General features: G+C 45.1%; 1 protein-coding gene across 8 annotated transcripts in view; it reads right to left on the bottom strand.

The window, feature by feature from the left end:
• The window catches only part of GTF2IRD1 (GTF2I repeat domain containing 1), a 167,320-nt gene that overhangs the window by 29,912 nt on the left and 120,334 nt on the right, over positions 1-17,074 (bottom strand). For all 8 annotated transcript variants that reach the window (XM_025208080.1, XM_025208081.1, XM_006027029.3 and 5 more), the window contains 8 exons: positions 14,605-14,694; positions 13,726-13,779; positions 11,091-11,156; positions 7,977-8,160; positions 5,999-6,057; positions 5,691-5,756; positions 2,778-2,861; positions 1,189-1,372 (listed from right to left, as the gene is read on the bottom strand). In XM_025208080.1, the coding sequence (XP_025063865.1) occupies positions 1,189-1,372; positions 2,778-2,861; positions 5,691-5,756; positions 5,999-6,057; positions 7,977-8,160; positions 11,091-11,156; positions 13,726-13,779; positions 14,605-14,694 (787 nt within the window). The remainder of the gene's footprint in view (positions 1-1,188; positions 1,373-2,777; positions 2,862-5,690; positions 5,757-5,998; positions 6,058-7,976; positions 8,161-11,090; positions 11,157-13,725; positions 13,780-14,604; positions 14,695-17,074) is intronic.

The following is a 17,074-nucleotide window of genomic DNA, read 5'->3' on the forward strand; positions in this document are numbered from 1 at the left end:
GAGCACTGAACTGGCGTTTTTTTGAGGTCTGGTTTCCATTGCTAGCTTTAACCACTGGAAATCTCGGGTGATCTTAGACAAGACACATCCCGTCTCTGTTTCCCTTCCCACCACCTGTCTGCCTCCAACTGCAACAGGAGTGTCTAGATTACAATGAGACTCGTCTCTGCGGGAACCAACGGTAGGCACTGCTGTGATCCTACGGCCTCACAGCTAGCACCTCCCATCAGTAGGTCCCAAAACATGTTACAAAGGATGTCCATGCACATCTGCACAGGGAAAACAATGCACAGGAGAGTGAAATGGAGGCTAAGGCCATCCAGCAAACACACAGCATAGGTGGTAATAGAGCCCAGATCTCCTCAGTGCCAAATCCACTCACTGACACTGCCATTGCAACACATGGGCATGACAAGCCAATGGAGGACTGGTCCACTGAAAGATTTCCATCAACTTTGCATCTTCTCCCTGATTTCAGTGGGCTTTAGATCTCCTTATCACACCATTTCTAATGGTTCTGAGGTCCATGGTTTTGCTTTTGTGAAAGGAATGAATATATTCAGCTTCCCCCCCACCATGCTGCCTCCCTACAGCTGCTATTGCTAACCCCAGCCATTGCTCGCTGGCTGATTTCCTGTCGGCCACACAGCTGGTATGACACAAAACTCAACTGACCCAACGCAGTGTGTTGTATTAAAAACATTTTTTGGATGCTCAAATTTTTCATAAAGTAGTAGGAGCTCCTAGTAGAACATCCCTCGGTGACTTCTCAAGCACCCCTGCAGTGACTGAAGACAAAGGGAGAGAGGTTTTGATTTCCTTTTCTTGGATATTTACACCAAGACTTATTTTTAATATGACCCGACCCTCTCAGGCAGGCAGCAAGTGCATAGAAAGGAAGGAGAGGAAAAGGAGGAGAAACCTATATTTTACAGCTCACTTCTCTCAGTCAAATTGTTAACCGCCAACTTAATTGTTGTCTCTCAGCAGGATGGAAGCCTGTGTCATTAGGGTGTATTTATAGCCGTTTCCCTGATGGTGACTGGCAGCACGTGAGACAGATTTAGGCCCAGAGACTTCAGTTCAGAATAGACACACACACTGGCCACTGGCACAGGGACCATGTCCTGGGGTCCCCCCACCTCTCCCTCCTCCAGCTGTGCAGTAGGCAGCCCTGAGGGAACATACCTTGTTACAGTGAACTTGATTTTATCAGCCACGGCTAATATTCGCTCCAGGTTCTGGGAGCCAAAGGTGCATGGTTTCCTGAACGGGATTCCAGGAGGCAGCCCCTCGATAATCACTGACCCAGGATTGCTTTTAATCCGCTTGTATGGCACTTGTACTGGGTACTTGATCCCCAAGGCCTCACCTGGGAGAAAGACAAACCAAACACACCTATAATGTTTGGGATTCATGCATGATTTCCAATATCAGGTCCAGTCTTGCAACGCCTGGTTTTCCATAAGCGCACACACAATCCCCTCATGGTATGCTGGCATTGTAGAAACAATGTGTGAGCTGCTCAATGGAGCACGTCAATCACTAGATCAAGGACCAACATTTTCAGGCCATCACCATGGGGACGATCAGAACGGAATGGTCCCAAAGCAACTAGTGAGTGCACAGAGCTGCAGCACAGTGAAGAGCTGATGAAGCAAAGGAGAGGCAATTAGGGAGCTAAAGCTAAATTAAAAAAAAAAAATAAAGACATGAGATGAGGATGATCATGCAACATGGCAGGCTGAATGGGAGGTCAGTGCCGTTCACTTTGGGACACTGTCTGGACCTAAACTTCCAGTCCATTTTTCTTCTCCTGTGTCTGTCTGCAGGAGCTGGGGCAGCAACTTCCTCCCAAGAAAATACTGTTTCATGGTGGATGGTAGAGAGTGCTCCTGATGCAGACTTCCTGCAAGTCACAGTTTGGAGAATAAGGTTGGGAGAGGTGGAGGGTGAGGGGGTAGAGGGCACTGATCCAGGATGTGGGAGATCTACGTTGGCTTTGGGTTCCCTTCTCTGCCACAGACCTCCTGCATGATCACCAGGGAAGTCAAATATTCTCTTTGTGCCTCAGTTCCTCATCTATAACATGGGTATAACAGCCCTTCCCTACCTCACTGGGGAAATACGTGAACGATTCCGAGGTCTTCAGGCACAGTGGTAATGGGGGGGGGCCAATTAGTCCGCTGCATAGGCCCAACAAGGTGGCCACTAGAAATGCACAGCAAATAGGAGAAACAGGTCTGCAGGGCTCAGCAATGCCCTGATGAATGGCTGATACGCTTTTCCCTCATTCTCTTTGCAATCGTCCCCTCTTTTCCACAGTCATTTCCCTCCACCCCCATCTCCAGGCGCTCAGACGCATCCTTCTGGCTCTATAATGCTCTGCTAATGAAATTACCAGCTTTGTTCTTCATAAGGGAAAAAAAATCTGTCTAGGAACCGCAGGCAGCATTAACAAATGCTGCATTCTCCTAATCATGAGAATCTTCCTTGCTGTGTAAGAGCCACCTACACTACCAATGCTTCAACAAAAGCCACTTATTTCCCTCTTCGGGGAATAGACACATCATTCTGTTCTAATCCATGATGAAGCGCCACGTCCCGCATGTGTCCCACAGAATAACAACTGCTCTAGATGAAAAGAGGAAGATGAATGAAACCACCTAGGGAGAAGTTAGAAAAAGAAAAATTCTGGGGAACAGGGAGATAGAAATGGGGGAGGACATAGCAGAGAAAAAGATTCAGAGGAAACAAAAACCACTCGGATTTCTCACCATATTTCTTATTGAACAGATCCTGGACTTGTTCCCTTAGCGTGTTAGCAATATCTATTCTGGAAAGCCTGGCATCATAATTTTCTGTGAAGTAAAGAAACAATTATGGACTTCTGCTGTTAAATTAAAAGGCACTCTGCGATTTTTAAGTAATACTATTTTCTAATTATAGGAAAGTCCTTATCTTGCAATTAACCAATCTCTGGAGTAGGCCATTCAAAGTCCTTAAGAAAGAAATTCTAAACAGAAATATGTATTTTTCTCCTGTTTCCTAAGAATGCTGATTAAGAACTGCATTAAAGCCAAGATTCAATTAAGGTAATTGCTAACATTAAAAAAGAAAAATCATAAGTAGATACAGAAGTAAACCTAAAACCACGCTCTCCAAGAGGCAGGGAGCACTCTGAACATTTGATCAGAGACAATCACTTGGTAGAACAGGTCCAGCAGCAGTCAGGGACCTGGGTTTGTGGTCAACCAGGTGGCTCAGCAGGTCAGTGCCAGGCTGCTGTGGATGACTTCACAGATCCCTGTGGAGAGGATCAAGCCCTGGAAACTTGGGTCCATCAATTAACACGGGCTGAAAATCTGGCCCTATGTATTTAAGAACCCTCCTTATCGTCCCTTTATGAGGTCCAGCATGCCCATAAAAGAAGTAGGTCTTATCAGAATCTTGACACCAAGGACCTGAATCAGTATCCCAGTAAAAAAAACTCACATCTGCAGAGATGACATGCAAACAGATCAACACCCTCTTCCTGGAGCTGAACAGACATATGCAAAGCTATGTTATCTAGGGAAGCAACCACTTCGAACAGAACACACCTATTGCTGGAGCATGAGTGCCCGCAGACATGTTTCCCACTTTCCTAGCAGACCAATGTGCAGGATACCAACTTTCCCGGGCAGGCAATGGCCACTAGGAGCCAGAAGCACCACATCTGTGACATGGCAGGCACTGGGGTCACCACATATAACCACTGCCAACAGAGAGGGTGTTTATACTGGAATTTTGGCCAGTAAACCCTGTTCAGACAGGCTGTGGTAAGTCGGTCAGGACAAGCTACAAAAATCCTAACACTACAACAAAAAATGGAGTTCCCTTGTAAGGGGTTCTCATGTACCTAAAGTGCCAAACCAGAATGTCACAGAGCCCAGTATCTGCTCCATTCAGATTCATGGATTTTCCTATTGATGCACTTTCTTGCACATCTGATTTTGGAGTGGCACAAATGGTACCAACAGGACAGTAACTGGCATGTGCATCTGGCACTTCTAGGAACAGGAAACAGGTTTTGGCTTTGGTGGAGGCACGCCTACTTAAACATCTGAATCTGGCTAGCTGCCTGGCCTGTCTCAAGCTTATCATCTCACTGTTGACCTGATAGATGGGTAGCAGGATGTGCAGATTCAAAAAACCTGACAGGGGCTACAATGTGAACACTCCCGCAGGAGTCAGTAAAACTAAAGTTAACATGCAACTGTGGGGATATGCCAATGATGTGCAATGTGCAAATGTGAAGGAAACTCTCAGGCTCCAGGACACTTACTGGATATAGGAACCATGCACAAATGGGGACCTCCTTAAGGCTACAGATCAAGCAATAGTGTGTGCCTGTTTCTGGACCCAGATTTGAACATGGTAACAGAACAGGGGAAGAAGATCTCACTATTCATTATAATAACCCTGTTCCACATCCACTGGAGTCTCCAACTGACTTGAGGGAGCCTGAGCTCAAGCCTTTAAAACATGGCAGTTTCTTTATATTTTTTAAGGGAATCCATGAGACGCATTTAAAACTGAGACCATATTGGGATGAAAAACAAATGACATTATTCTGTAGGGCAGGGCAGAGGGAGGACAGTATAGATATGACCTGCTATGACTGCAGCAGTGCACCAGTGAACACTGGTATTTATATATACAGCATAAGGGTACAAAAGCCACAAAAATGCAAACTCTGGGGCTTGGAGTGCTTAATTATGTGTCTTGCAAGGTCAGATTGAGCGATAATTGAGTCATTTAATTATGGCACATTCCAGAATGCCTCTCAAGCCCTCTGTGTTTGGAGCAATGAAATAACCTCGCCTCTTCTGTGCCTCTGCCCTCATTCAATCCTGCTCTCCTTCCTTTTGATCCAGCCTGTACTGTTGCCAAAGTGCTCCCTCTTTCGTCTTTTCCTGCCGATCTCAGCTTTGGGCATTTCCTCTCCCTGCCTGCCAAGCCTTCACAGCCCCCAAGCCAAGAGCTCTGGTCTGGAAACACTGGAGAGCAAATGCAGCTTCCTCCAAGTGCTGGAAGGCATTGCTTTCTTCACTCATCTCCTCCACCCTCCTGAGCCTGAATGGGATGCTACCCCTGTAGATGCACCAGCCTATCTAGGAAGAAAAATCATCCAGAGGTGAAAGTACCAACCTGGGATTCAAGAACTAGAGTTGCAACTCCCTACTCCACAACAGACTTTCTGCATGCCTCTGGGCCAGTCGCACAGAGCCTCAGGACCTCAGTTTCCCCGTGTGGGAAATGAGAGTTATGATATCAGCCTCCCTTACAGGGGTGCTACACAGGCAGAAATGCTGGTGATTATGACATGGCCAAATACTGTGCTAATGGGGGCTATAATAGTGCCAAGATGGAAATGGTTCGGTTCTTGTACTGTAAACACCACACTACAACTAGATATTAAGACTAACTGAATGATAGACTATTGCTATTTTCTTTCCCTCATTATAGCATAAACCTTGCATTTACCTAAACAAGAGCTCCACAGTCTACGTGCATCCTAAAGCCAACACCCCACCCCACCCCTTCCAGGTTTATAAAGGACTGGCTCCCCAAGAACTCTTTCGTATACTTCAAATATATTCACACTCACAAGATCTATCAGATTTCCAAAAGCAGCCCAGTCTTACCTTGAAAGCCCTGTCTCTTTGCAGCCTCATCCACCAGAGAGTCACTGGAGTCTCTCTCGCTGGCTGCTAAGATGAGACACAACAGGAAGGGTTAGGACTCTGTGCAATTGAAGCAGCAAATAAACAGTGGGCTCCTTTTCAAAGGTGCTGAGTGTCTCTGACTTCCACTGTGCTGAGCAGGTTTGCAGCACTTGTGAAAAGGCAGCCCCAGAGATGATGCAGCAAGGGCAGAGTTTTGGCAAATGCTCAAATTCCTTTTATACTACAATTGTACTGCCCTGGTCATCTGCAAAAGTTCAAAATCCTACCTTTAGCTCCTGGGCTGTCAGAAGCAGTCTCCTTAATTCCCTCCGCGAGAAGTTCTGGTCTGGAAAACATTGAAAAAGCAGCTGAAGGGTGACTGAGGTACTAGCTCAATAAACCTTCAAGATTTTACCACTACAATCCATCACTGAAGATAACACTCTTACACCCACAAACCCACTAACCATGCCTGGCTCATACAGTTTTAGACTTCTTGCAATCTATCAGGGAAAGTTTGGAAATAATTTTTATGCTGGCAAAATCTACAGTGAGCCAATGTAACCCTCTCCAGGATAAGATTCGGGTCACAACTGCTGATCATCTAAAATTGCAGGCTATTAACTTCTAAAAGAAACAGTACTCCCAGTTGATAGAAAATGTTCTCCCTGAATATAGTGCCCAGAGGAGCTGGCACCTGGTCAGCAAAGACCAGGAGAGACTGCCTACTGTAACAATATTCACACACGCACATCCACAGAAAGTGAGAGAGAGAGTCTGCACAGCCCTGTAGATATAATACAGCTCCTATCAATACACAGTGCAATACAGATAATTTTCCCCACTGTTTTTCATGATAAGAATAGACCAGGTTATGCCACTGGAACCTGTTACAAACCCTGGGGGTATTTAGAGAGGCTTCAGAAACAGAGAGCTCTTGCAGTGGATGAGACAGAAGTTAAATCCCAAACCCCACTTTCAACCTCACAAATTAAATATGTGGTCAGATGCCACAAAAATCTGTGACCGACTTTTGATTTTCCATTTCAGTTGCTAACCCTGACTTGCTGCTCTCCTCAGCGGGAAAGGCTGTTCCCAGTGGCAGAGTAGCACATTTCTACAGGCCAGAACTAAATACGTTTCCTTAATGAGCCACAGGAGCCAGAGGCTGGAATTAGTCAGCAAGAGGTAGCAAAAGGTATTTGATACATAAATGACAATCAAATGCCCCAATTCTGACCTTAAAGCTAGTAACTAAGCAACACTAGAGAATATGTGCCATCTCAGTCAGTCAAGCTTAGCTGTCTTGTCATCAATGTATTTATTCTGGTTTGGGGGGGAAAAAAAAAACAGGACCTTAAACTAGATTTAAGTTAAAGTCCTGTAGTTATACCAGCTGGAAAACTGATCAGATCAGGGTGCCCAAATTAAGCAGAGTTAGGCTGGGTTATCACTTGGGTGACAGACCATCAAAAAATACTGGTAGCCTGCAATTTTCAGTCAGCCAAAGTAGTTAGACACTAGTTGGCCACAGAAATTAGTGGGAATTGGTGTAAAAATCACCTTCGATGGCTTAGGAAATCTGAGGTACTACAGGATCTCTTGGGTGCAATTTAGTAAACTGATTTCCTCCACCTGATTTGGGCTGCTACAATATCTCACCATTCCTCAGGTCCCTAGTGTTAAGGAAGAGTGACCTCCTGGAGAAGCCGTGATTCAAAAACAAGACTGACTGCCTATCGACACTGAATAGTCATGATGCTTTCTTCAGTGTTTATGGATCAATTATCACTAGGATAGTTGCAGGGTGAATTCCCCCAGCAGTGTGTCTTTAACGGAGGAAAAGTCCCACATTCACCTACGATTATCAGAGAAACGCAGTTTGTAGAATCAAATGCATTAGTCTGTATTTCCAGAGCAAGGTTTACATTCAGCTCTTTCCTTCCCGAGCATTTGAACCAGAGACTGGAATGTAAAAGGCTTCGTATCCTATTACAAATCTCATAAGCTATTCATTCTGCCCCTCTTCCACCACTCTGTCAAGTTGGCCACCTCTTTACAAAGGTAGGGAGGAAGAGATGGATAATGTTTCTCCTTTTTGGCAACTATTCAAAGTCAAGTAATTTGATCACTCTCGCAGGGCAAATTTATTGAACACGACCAAGCTGCGGGTGCTTTGCAGATCACTTGGAAAACAAGCTCAGGCAGGCGTTTATCCTGTATTCTTAGTGGTAGATTCCTGGATGCCAAGAACAGGTGCCTTACCTTTTAATGACAAACTGGATGTTGTTGCTAGCTTGCAATATCTTTTTCAGCTTTGCAATCCCAAAGCAGTTAGGACGTCGGAGTAAGATGCCTTCAGGCAAGCCCACGACAAAGAGGTCTTCTGGATGCATCAGAAACTTGGAATAGGGGACTTTCACAGGCTCTGAAATTCCTATGGCTTTAGCTGAATGAAGATCAAATCTCATTAGTTCACTAGACCTTCAAGTGGGGCGCATCCCACATTGCATTTTTGAGTGGCGTGTACATGTGTGCGCACACGTGTGTATGTGTGCATGTCGACGTGTGTGTGTGAATGTGTGCATGCGTGCGGAGGGAGGGCTTGGTATGTTCTATTCCTCATGGGAATATCTCCATGAACCTGACCTGAATTGACCGTGGAGTGCTCTATGGAAGCAACAGAAAAATCTGTTAAACAATCTTGGATTGCCTTTTGAACTTGCTCAACGCAGCATGTAACCAACCTCCCAGCAATATTGTCAGCGGGGTTTCCTTAACCTGCCAGGATATCCCCTAATTCTGTAGAAGAGTATGCTCCATCTCTATCCACTGGTTCTCTGCAATTGCGGACTTCTGATGAAGGAAGTCTGAGCAAAGGGGGAAACTGTGCATGGAATCACTGTATAGTCTGTAGCACAAGTGGGGGTGTTTCAGGTCCCACTGTGCATTGCTGTGGGCATGGCTGCTACCTCACAGACTGAAACTAGAGACTTCCAAAACTGAAAGCAGAAGCTGTAAAGCTCTCTAGCTGGAAAAGTAACAGACTGCAGTCTGGTGCAGAGCTGACCTGATAGCAAGTGTTTACCAGCGGGTTACACAAGTCGCATCATGCAATAGGCAGTCGCATTAGTTGACTGAGTTCTGGAGTGACCCCAGAGAACTTATAAACTGTTACAGAACTGGCTGGGTGAATTAATTGCTGGCAAAATGTACCAGACTGACCGGCTGAGCAACTGAAATCCTCTGTTTATCTTAAACATGCTCCACCAACATACATTACTTGGAGGGGGAGAGGCGTGTAAGGAGTAAGGAATAGCTCCATCTCCACGATGCAGTTAGTCCCGGACTTCCCTACAGAGGCTGCCAACAAAGACAGCAACTAGGACCAGCCATGACAATGGCTCTGTGACACCTGCCCATTAGGAACTGTACTGAAAACCCCAATCCACTGTACTGTACATAGGGATGTGTACAGGATAACAGCCTATGCATCTTCAGGGGGCTTGTAGCAGCTTGTATGTTTTCAGGGGCTGAAGCTACCTGCAGCCAGTAAGCGACTGATTGCAGGCTTGCTAGGAGGACTGGGCCAACTGCAGGGGATAATTACCTGGGATCTAGCAAGCAAAAAGGGCTCCCAAGGAAGGGAGCCAGACTCGGATAGAGCTGCAAGCGAGAGTGGAGTGTGGGGAAGAAGAGAGCCAGCGAGTCAGGAGTGCCAGGAGTGCCTCCTCTCCCAGAGGACTGCAAGTGCAGCAGAGGGACTGGGGACTAAGTGAGCCCCTCTTGTGGCAGGAGACCCATGCCCGAGAGCTCTCTTCGGGTCTAGGAGAAGACCCTGTGCGGTACAAGCATTAGGTTTTACGGCTTGGGTTGTTTATGCTGACTCCTGCCAGGAGGGAGTTTGCCCCAGAGGAATAAAGATAGTGGGGAAAAAACTGTAAGCAAGCCTGAAAGATTGGGTGTTTGAGCGAGCAAATCCCCAAACCCGCTCCAGGGTGCTTATACCCAACAGCACCATACACTATTCCCAGAGAAAATGGTGGGGATTTTCCTTCATTCAGACCGATTCCTGAGCACCTTTGAAAACCTAACAGGCTACTGCAGTCACTACAAAATAAAAACTTTTGATCAAGAAGGAAAAAGAAGCAAAACAAAGCAAAGCTCCACAGCCAATCACCAAAACTGGGGAAAACCATCCAGGTTCTAATTAAGACTGATTATTTGGTGTGCAACTCTTTAATAAAATAGTATCACTAAGAATGCAACCCTGCACAAGGATCATTTCTACCTTCTACAACAGCAGCAAACTAAGTGGTTTCAAAGCACCTTTAAAATAGGATATTCCTATGTTAAAGATTCCTCACAATCTCAACCTACTGCACCCCAAACTAAACTGAAATGCTTTTCAAGTTAAATAACCTGACCTCCCCACAGCCCAGAAAAACCAGGTCCAATCTCGTTTAAGATTCTAATTCACAGAATCATATAAAAGTACGGCTGGAAGGGACCACAGGAGGCCACCTAGTCCAACCTCTTGCTCGAGATATGATCATCCCTGTCTAAACCAAATGCTCATCCAACTAGCTCTTAAAACCTTCCTCGGATAGAAATTCCACTGCCTCAGTTCACCACAAACTGAGCCTCGCATTCAGCCTGGGCTAAGTTAAGAAATCCTAACAAAACTCCTGCAGTTTAACAAAACCATGCAAGATAAAACCATGCAAGATTCCTGTAGTTATTATAGGAAGCTTTCCACCTATAGCTCCCCATTTGTTTTGCAAAGATGGGCAAGGACCTTTCTTCTCAAGGGTGACACTGAGGCTACTGGGTGCTATATTTCCACAGCTGTTAGGTTTTGCACACTTGTGAAAATACAGATTAAAATAAGCAACTTGCATGTACACTAGGCAGTGGAGAAAACGATCCCAGGGTTCCTGCCTCTTGTTCCCATGCTCTATTCATAGAAACACATTGCCTCATGCCCCTGTTGACTTCTTATGAACCTCCAATACCTTGGTATAATCTAGGGTCAGCCAGGGTCAGGGAAAAGGCACCCTGAAATAGCAAACAGCAGCACAGGAAGATACTTCAGCCCATTCTCACCGTGGGAGAAATATGGCTGGTCACAGAGGCAATTCCTGGGCAGTAGCCAACTATCCAGGATCTAAGGTGGCAAGAGGAAGCAATGCAATAACAAGGCCCAGAGAGAATCCAAATGCATTTGTAAACCCAGCAGACAGCAAATGAACAAATTAGATTGCACCTTTAGTCAGCAATGGGTTTGGAAATAGTAGGTGACAGCTCCTAGCAATTAGAAGCTCCCCGAGGCAGAGCCCAGCATTCAGCATTAAGAACATTTGTTAATGAAGATCTTACCGTATCTTGCGTTGAACAAAATTTCAACTTGTTTCCTCAAATGACTTAAGACATCCCCTACTCCGTCTGAAAAACAAGAGAAACACACCAAGAAATAAACCGTGCTAGCTGAGAGACGTATAAAAAAGCTGTCCAAATGCCCCAAATCTCAAGTGACCAGAAGAAGTGGTTTTTTGACCCTCTGACTAATCGATTCAATATTCCCAGGTTAGTCTGAAGTGCATAGATTGGACTGATAAGGAAGGGAACAGACATTCACTTTTTTGATTCCAGAAATGCAGTCACATGCCTGCAATGACCCAGGCTAGATGCAAAGGGGGGGGGGGGGTGCGCTCGCTAGAGAACACCCTCCTGCTCAGGTGGAGCAGACAACTGGGCCAAGGCTAGCTTGCCCACTTTGAGAAAGGGGGCTTGCAGGGGAGATGCAAAGCATCTTGGGATGCTGGGGGACTGTTAGTTAACTTGAAACTGGAGGGGACCCAGGACAGAAATTCAATAAACCGATTTAATCTAAATCAGCGAAGTCTAATACTACATCCATCCAGGTTTATCTGAAACTGGTTTCAGCCATTTTGAAAGCAGTTTATTTGCATTGCATTTCTGTTGTGTTACAGATTTGAACTGGTTTCTGATCACTTACACTGGTTTGTGTGTCATTTCTGTCCCTAGCCCCTCTTTGTGCTCTTTTAAAGTCAGTCTTATTCATTACAACAACTGCCACCACCCTCATCCCCATTAGGGATAGGGTAGCTGCACCATCCCAGACTACTGGCGGTGCCTCACAATGAATGAGGAGTCACGGGGCTCTGGAGAGCACCAACACTGGCACCAGCTTCCAGAAAAGAATGCCTTTCAGCCACCTTCAGCTCTGTAGCCACATCTGAGACTCCTGACAAGACACCATGATGACAGCCAGGCTTGTGCTGTGTTTTTCGGGGACAAAGAGCTATGCTGGATCACAGTACAGATGGGTTGATATGAATGGAAGCGCAAAGGGCTAGGAAGGAGTCCTTAATTACATTGTTCCACATCTCTATCATTCTTGACGGCTATTTGATTTGCTTGCCATCCTCTGCTTTATACATCTTTGTCAATGGATATAGATAGAGTAGTATCCTTGTATCCTTTCATCTCCCTATTAAATTCTATGACAGAGGCAGAACAAACAGGTCCAGCGTCTTATGTGCACAGTCCCTCTATTTTCATAAATGACCTGCTGTTTTAGGATGACTTATCTGCTGTATTGTATGCTGCCAGTCAGTTTTTTTTAGGACTGGGATTTCTTGCCTTTATTACTGGCTCAGCACTGCAGTGTTAGTTAGGCTGAGCTCCTCTTACTAGCTAATAACAGCAGAAGGAAAACTATTATAAGACTGGACGCAAGTGTTGGTAATTGCTTAAGAATTTCTCAGCTATGCAGAAACAGGTCAAAGGAATTTAAAATTCAGACACAAGTCAATGTATGAGAGGTCATAACGAGGGCCTTGTCCTGGGCTTTTTACTCTTAGAGTCGCACACAAAAACAGGTTTTGAAACAATCAGGATAGACATACTGAAGTCAGCTGGGAAGGGACAGTGGGATCAAACTGAGCCTGCACCCAAACATTTTACCACTGAAAGAGGCAAGGCAGAGAGTGGTAGGCAAAGCAGGCACAGAGCGATGAAGTGACACGCTTAATGTCACAGTTCTGGTCAGGGTTAGAGCCAGGTCTCTGGGCTCAGACTCCAGTGCCCGGCACCATGCTACCTCCTCACCTAGTACGCAGACTAGAAGACATTGATGAATAACTGTCCGAGCGACTCAAGTCCTTCAGAATTAATGTGGCTGCGGCCAGGATAAGAAGAAAACGTTAACCTCTGCTACAGGCTGCATGTGACCTGAATCAAAGTTCACAGTGTTATCGCATTAGTCTATAATCTCTGCCTTTTAAACTCTCTGGCCCATCACATCACGTGACTGATTTTCAAAGCTGGAAGACTTTACTCTTTGCCCCACTTTGAGATGAAAAGGCCGACGAGAGCCTGAAGCAGCGCTGAGAGGGTTTGTTCCAAGCCCTAACAAGCTGTTTACATTTCTGGTGTCTCAGTCTCTCTAGCACAGCCGCACTCGGGAATGCACTCCAGCCCTTTGCAGCTAACCTCAGAGCGACTGCACGGCCAAAAAGGACAGCTGATGGGAATGACCAGCATTGCTCTAAGCTTCTGCTAATTTAGAGCTTGGCTCTATATCAGTTAAGTCACTGGGAACTTTGCTGTTGACCCCACCGGGCACAGGATCAGTAAAACATCCTAATGCAGACTAACAAGAGTAAATGACATCATGAAATGACATCGTTGCAACTTAAACCTATAAAAATACTAGGCCACAATTCTACATCTGGCACCAGGACTGCCTTAAGTAAGCTCACGAGTGGTAATGCTCAGCTGGTGCAAATGGGCCAGGCTCCACGATGCCAATGGAGAGACACCAACTGGGGCTCTGAACATGGTACATTAGAAGCCACTTGCCTTTCAGAGAATGTAGACCATCCCTTGAAGGCAGTTTAAAAATAGAGCCATGCTAACTACACTTTAAACAAACCCAAGATCACCAAAGGGTATTTCAACTGAGATTTTATTACAAACTCCCCCTTACCTTCCATCTGCTTGTCTTCATGTCGTGGCTCCTCAGTGGTCCCCTTATCTGTACCTGGGGGAGGGAAGCAAAGGTTTAACAGCTTCTCCTAAATACTGGGGCAATGAGCCTGCCAGACGCATCATGAAGCAGGCGTGAGAATTTGTCTGAGGATGGAGAGAGTGATGAAGATACACCCCCGACGTGCTAGTTTGCTAGGAGGGCTATATTTTTCCTGCACTGGGGAAAAAAAAAGACAGGGCAGTATATAATCAGCCTTTCCGAGACAACGGAACAGCATTATAAAGAAAGTTTTGAGGACTGCACTTGCCTGTTGAAGGCAACATAATACAAAACTAAGCAACACAAGACATGCTGCATGACCCCTCTATGTGACAAACAGAACAGAACCCAAAGACGAAGGTAACGTAGCTTGCTATACGCAGGTACAGCACCTAGCACAACGGGACCCTGATTTTGGACGGGGCCCGAAGGCACTAACCTAATACAAATAACGACAACAACATTTCTCTGTGTCTTAGGGAAGTATGAACAGCTGGACAAGCTTTGCATCCAGATTCTCAAACTGCTTTCTGTTGTTCAGACACAAAAGCTCCAAAGTGAAAGGATAAACCTTTGGGTCAAGGTTTTTATTCACACTCCTAAATAAGATGACCTAATTTCAATGTTTCTCATCCAACAGCTCTGACTGAGCTCGGTGGAGCTGCAAGAAGCTTAGCAATCTTGAAAATTCAGAACAATTATTGAGGTGCGTCATTATGGAACTAGGACCCTCACTTTGGGCTCCTATTATTGGAAATGTTGGCCTGAAATGTGTAGTCCCTTCTTTTTTTAGGTTCACATGATTTACAACTCTTTTAGTGGCATCAGTTCCATTACCTGTTACTGCTTCTAGCATGTAGTTGGAATCACTTGAAGTCAGGTGGCTGGTCACGGGCTCATGGATTTCATCGGAACTGGGCGACCGGTCTGCGAACAAAGAACCAAAGATAATTCGGATGACCTGGTCCCTGCCCCTGGAAGCGCACTGCAGAGTTTTATGGCCCATTACCAAGAATCCACCTATGTTCATTAACATCAATGTGTGACTGTGGTAGGGGGCACAATTACTTAGTCATAAAGGCATGCAGGAGAAGAAGCAGGCTGTATCTAAGTATGCATCCAGAACATTACGGTGACAAATCTACCACCTTTTTCCTATATATTTTAACACTTGCAAGAGGACGTTGGAAACATTCCTCTACGACACCCCACAACCTCTCCGAAGTGGGGAAAAGCAGCAGCATCTGCAAAAGTTTCCTTTTAAGCCCCAAGGAGAGAGAAGAGCTGAAACGGGTCGTGATGACTTAATTGGTTTAATTCCACCCTGACATCCAATTCTGGCTTAAAACGTTAATGCTACTTGATCCCCCCACCTCCTTCACAGGAAGGTCATTCCACCAATCCACTGCTTCACTCCAGACAATAGCGCTCCTTAAATTATTCTTACATATACCCTCTTAATATAAACCTGTATACTTTAGTGCTGGACTCTCCCATGCCCTTGGAAAATTATCCAAATTTCGTTTTAAAATAAACCTCTAGCTAGTTTAAATGCCTCAGTCGGGTCACCTTTTAATCAGCTTCTCACATGATAAATAATCCAAATTTCATCAATTTCTCCCTGTATAGGAACACCACCTTTCCATTAATTATCTTTGCTGCCTTAAGTGGTACTCCATCTAATTTAACTACATCTGCCTTCAAATAAAGTAATAAAAGCTGGACTCTGGATTCCAAATGTGATTTAACCAGACCCAATAAAGTAATAACAAAGTTTCCTTAGATTTATATAACGGACACACCTTAATACCAGGTGGTATTGCATATCCCAGCAGTCTTTCCTGCCCAAGTATTGGGGGGCTGGACCTGATGATCTGTAAGGTCCCTTCCAGCCCCTAACAACTATGAAACCTCTTTCCCATCACAGCCCAACCTGAAAATTAAAATGTTTCATCTAGCAAAACACCTAAAATCTTTTCCTTTCCCCACATTAAATATGAGTCAAAATCTGCTTTCATTAACATTCTGTAATTCTAGACTGACCTTTATAACTTTACCGGAGTTGCAATAACATTAACACTGGTCAAACTGAGAACAGAATTTGGCTGCAATTCAGAACCATTCAAACTACAGCAAATTTGGACATTACATCTTCTCTGAGAGCATCATTTCCCACTTAGGTGCATTCAAAGTAATGCTCCTGCTCTAATTCTATCAAGATTATTAATTAGTTAATGACTGTAAAACACACTGAAAATGCAAAGTGCTAATTAATTACCCATTAACTCCTCAAGATGTTTCCACTGTTTGATGCACACCCTAGTTCAGGTAACAGCCCTATAAACACCAGCCCAAGGCATGCTCTTCCTCTGGAAAGCTCCTAATTTCTCACTCTCAAGGAACCAAAGCTTTCAACGCTACTGTCCCCGTTCTGGTGCATAGCCCCTGGTTTTTCAATCTCAGCCACATTTCAGGAAAGCAACTGGGCAAATGCTTAGGTCCCACAGGACTGGAGACGGTCCAACTCTTTACACCAGGCAAACAAACTACAGGATTTTTTCAGTCATGCCTACAATTTGGCTGATAGGAGAATCCCTACGCTGGCCGTCAGCTCGGCTTCTCCTAGGATGATCCTCTCCCCAAAGTTCGGATGCCAGTGACTGCATTCGAGATCCAATCCAATCCCTTCATTCAGTCCCATCATCACTGTCAACCTCTAAAAACCACCCATTTACCATACTGGACAACGCGCAAGGCAATTTGCAATCTCCTGTATATCTCATTCTCCTGACCCAGGGAGCTCATTCATAACCTAACACTGTAGCTGAATAAATCTAGTCACCCCACAGAGCTGATTGAACTAAAACTACAGTGGCCTAACCAAGGATAAATCCAGCCCCTGTTACATGTAGTACTGCATATTGCATTTTTATGCACACACAACTTCACCACTGCTCACTGCAAGCTTAGATGCCTTGGAACCAGTTGCTTGGAGATACTGTTCATATTCATCGATATGTGCAATAACAAGTCATAGGCAGATGGAGGCTGGAAAAAAGTTACTAGGGCATATCAGCTAATGAGAGTCAGAAGTGGTGCTGTAACACCAGCTGTAACACCAGCCCATGATCCAATTATACCCTTGGGAGATGAGACACAGTCCGACAAATGTGAAAGCCACAATTTATAGAGATTTGCTTAGAACAGCATTTTCTTCTGATTTCTGCATCGCTGCCATGCACGTTCATCTCCAAAATGAATTCACAGATTCAACTTGGAGCCAACTCATTTAAAACCCCCCTGCTGA

Source organism: Alligator sinensis, unplaced genomic scaffold (genome assembly GCF_000455745.1).
Source record: "Alligator sinensis unplaced genomic scaffold, ASM45574v1 scaffold1291_1, whole genome shotgun sequence".
Lineage (NCBI taxonomy): Eukaryota > Metazoa > Chordata > Crocodylia > Alligatoridae > Alligator > Alligator sinensis.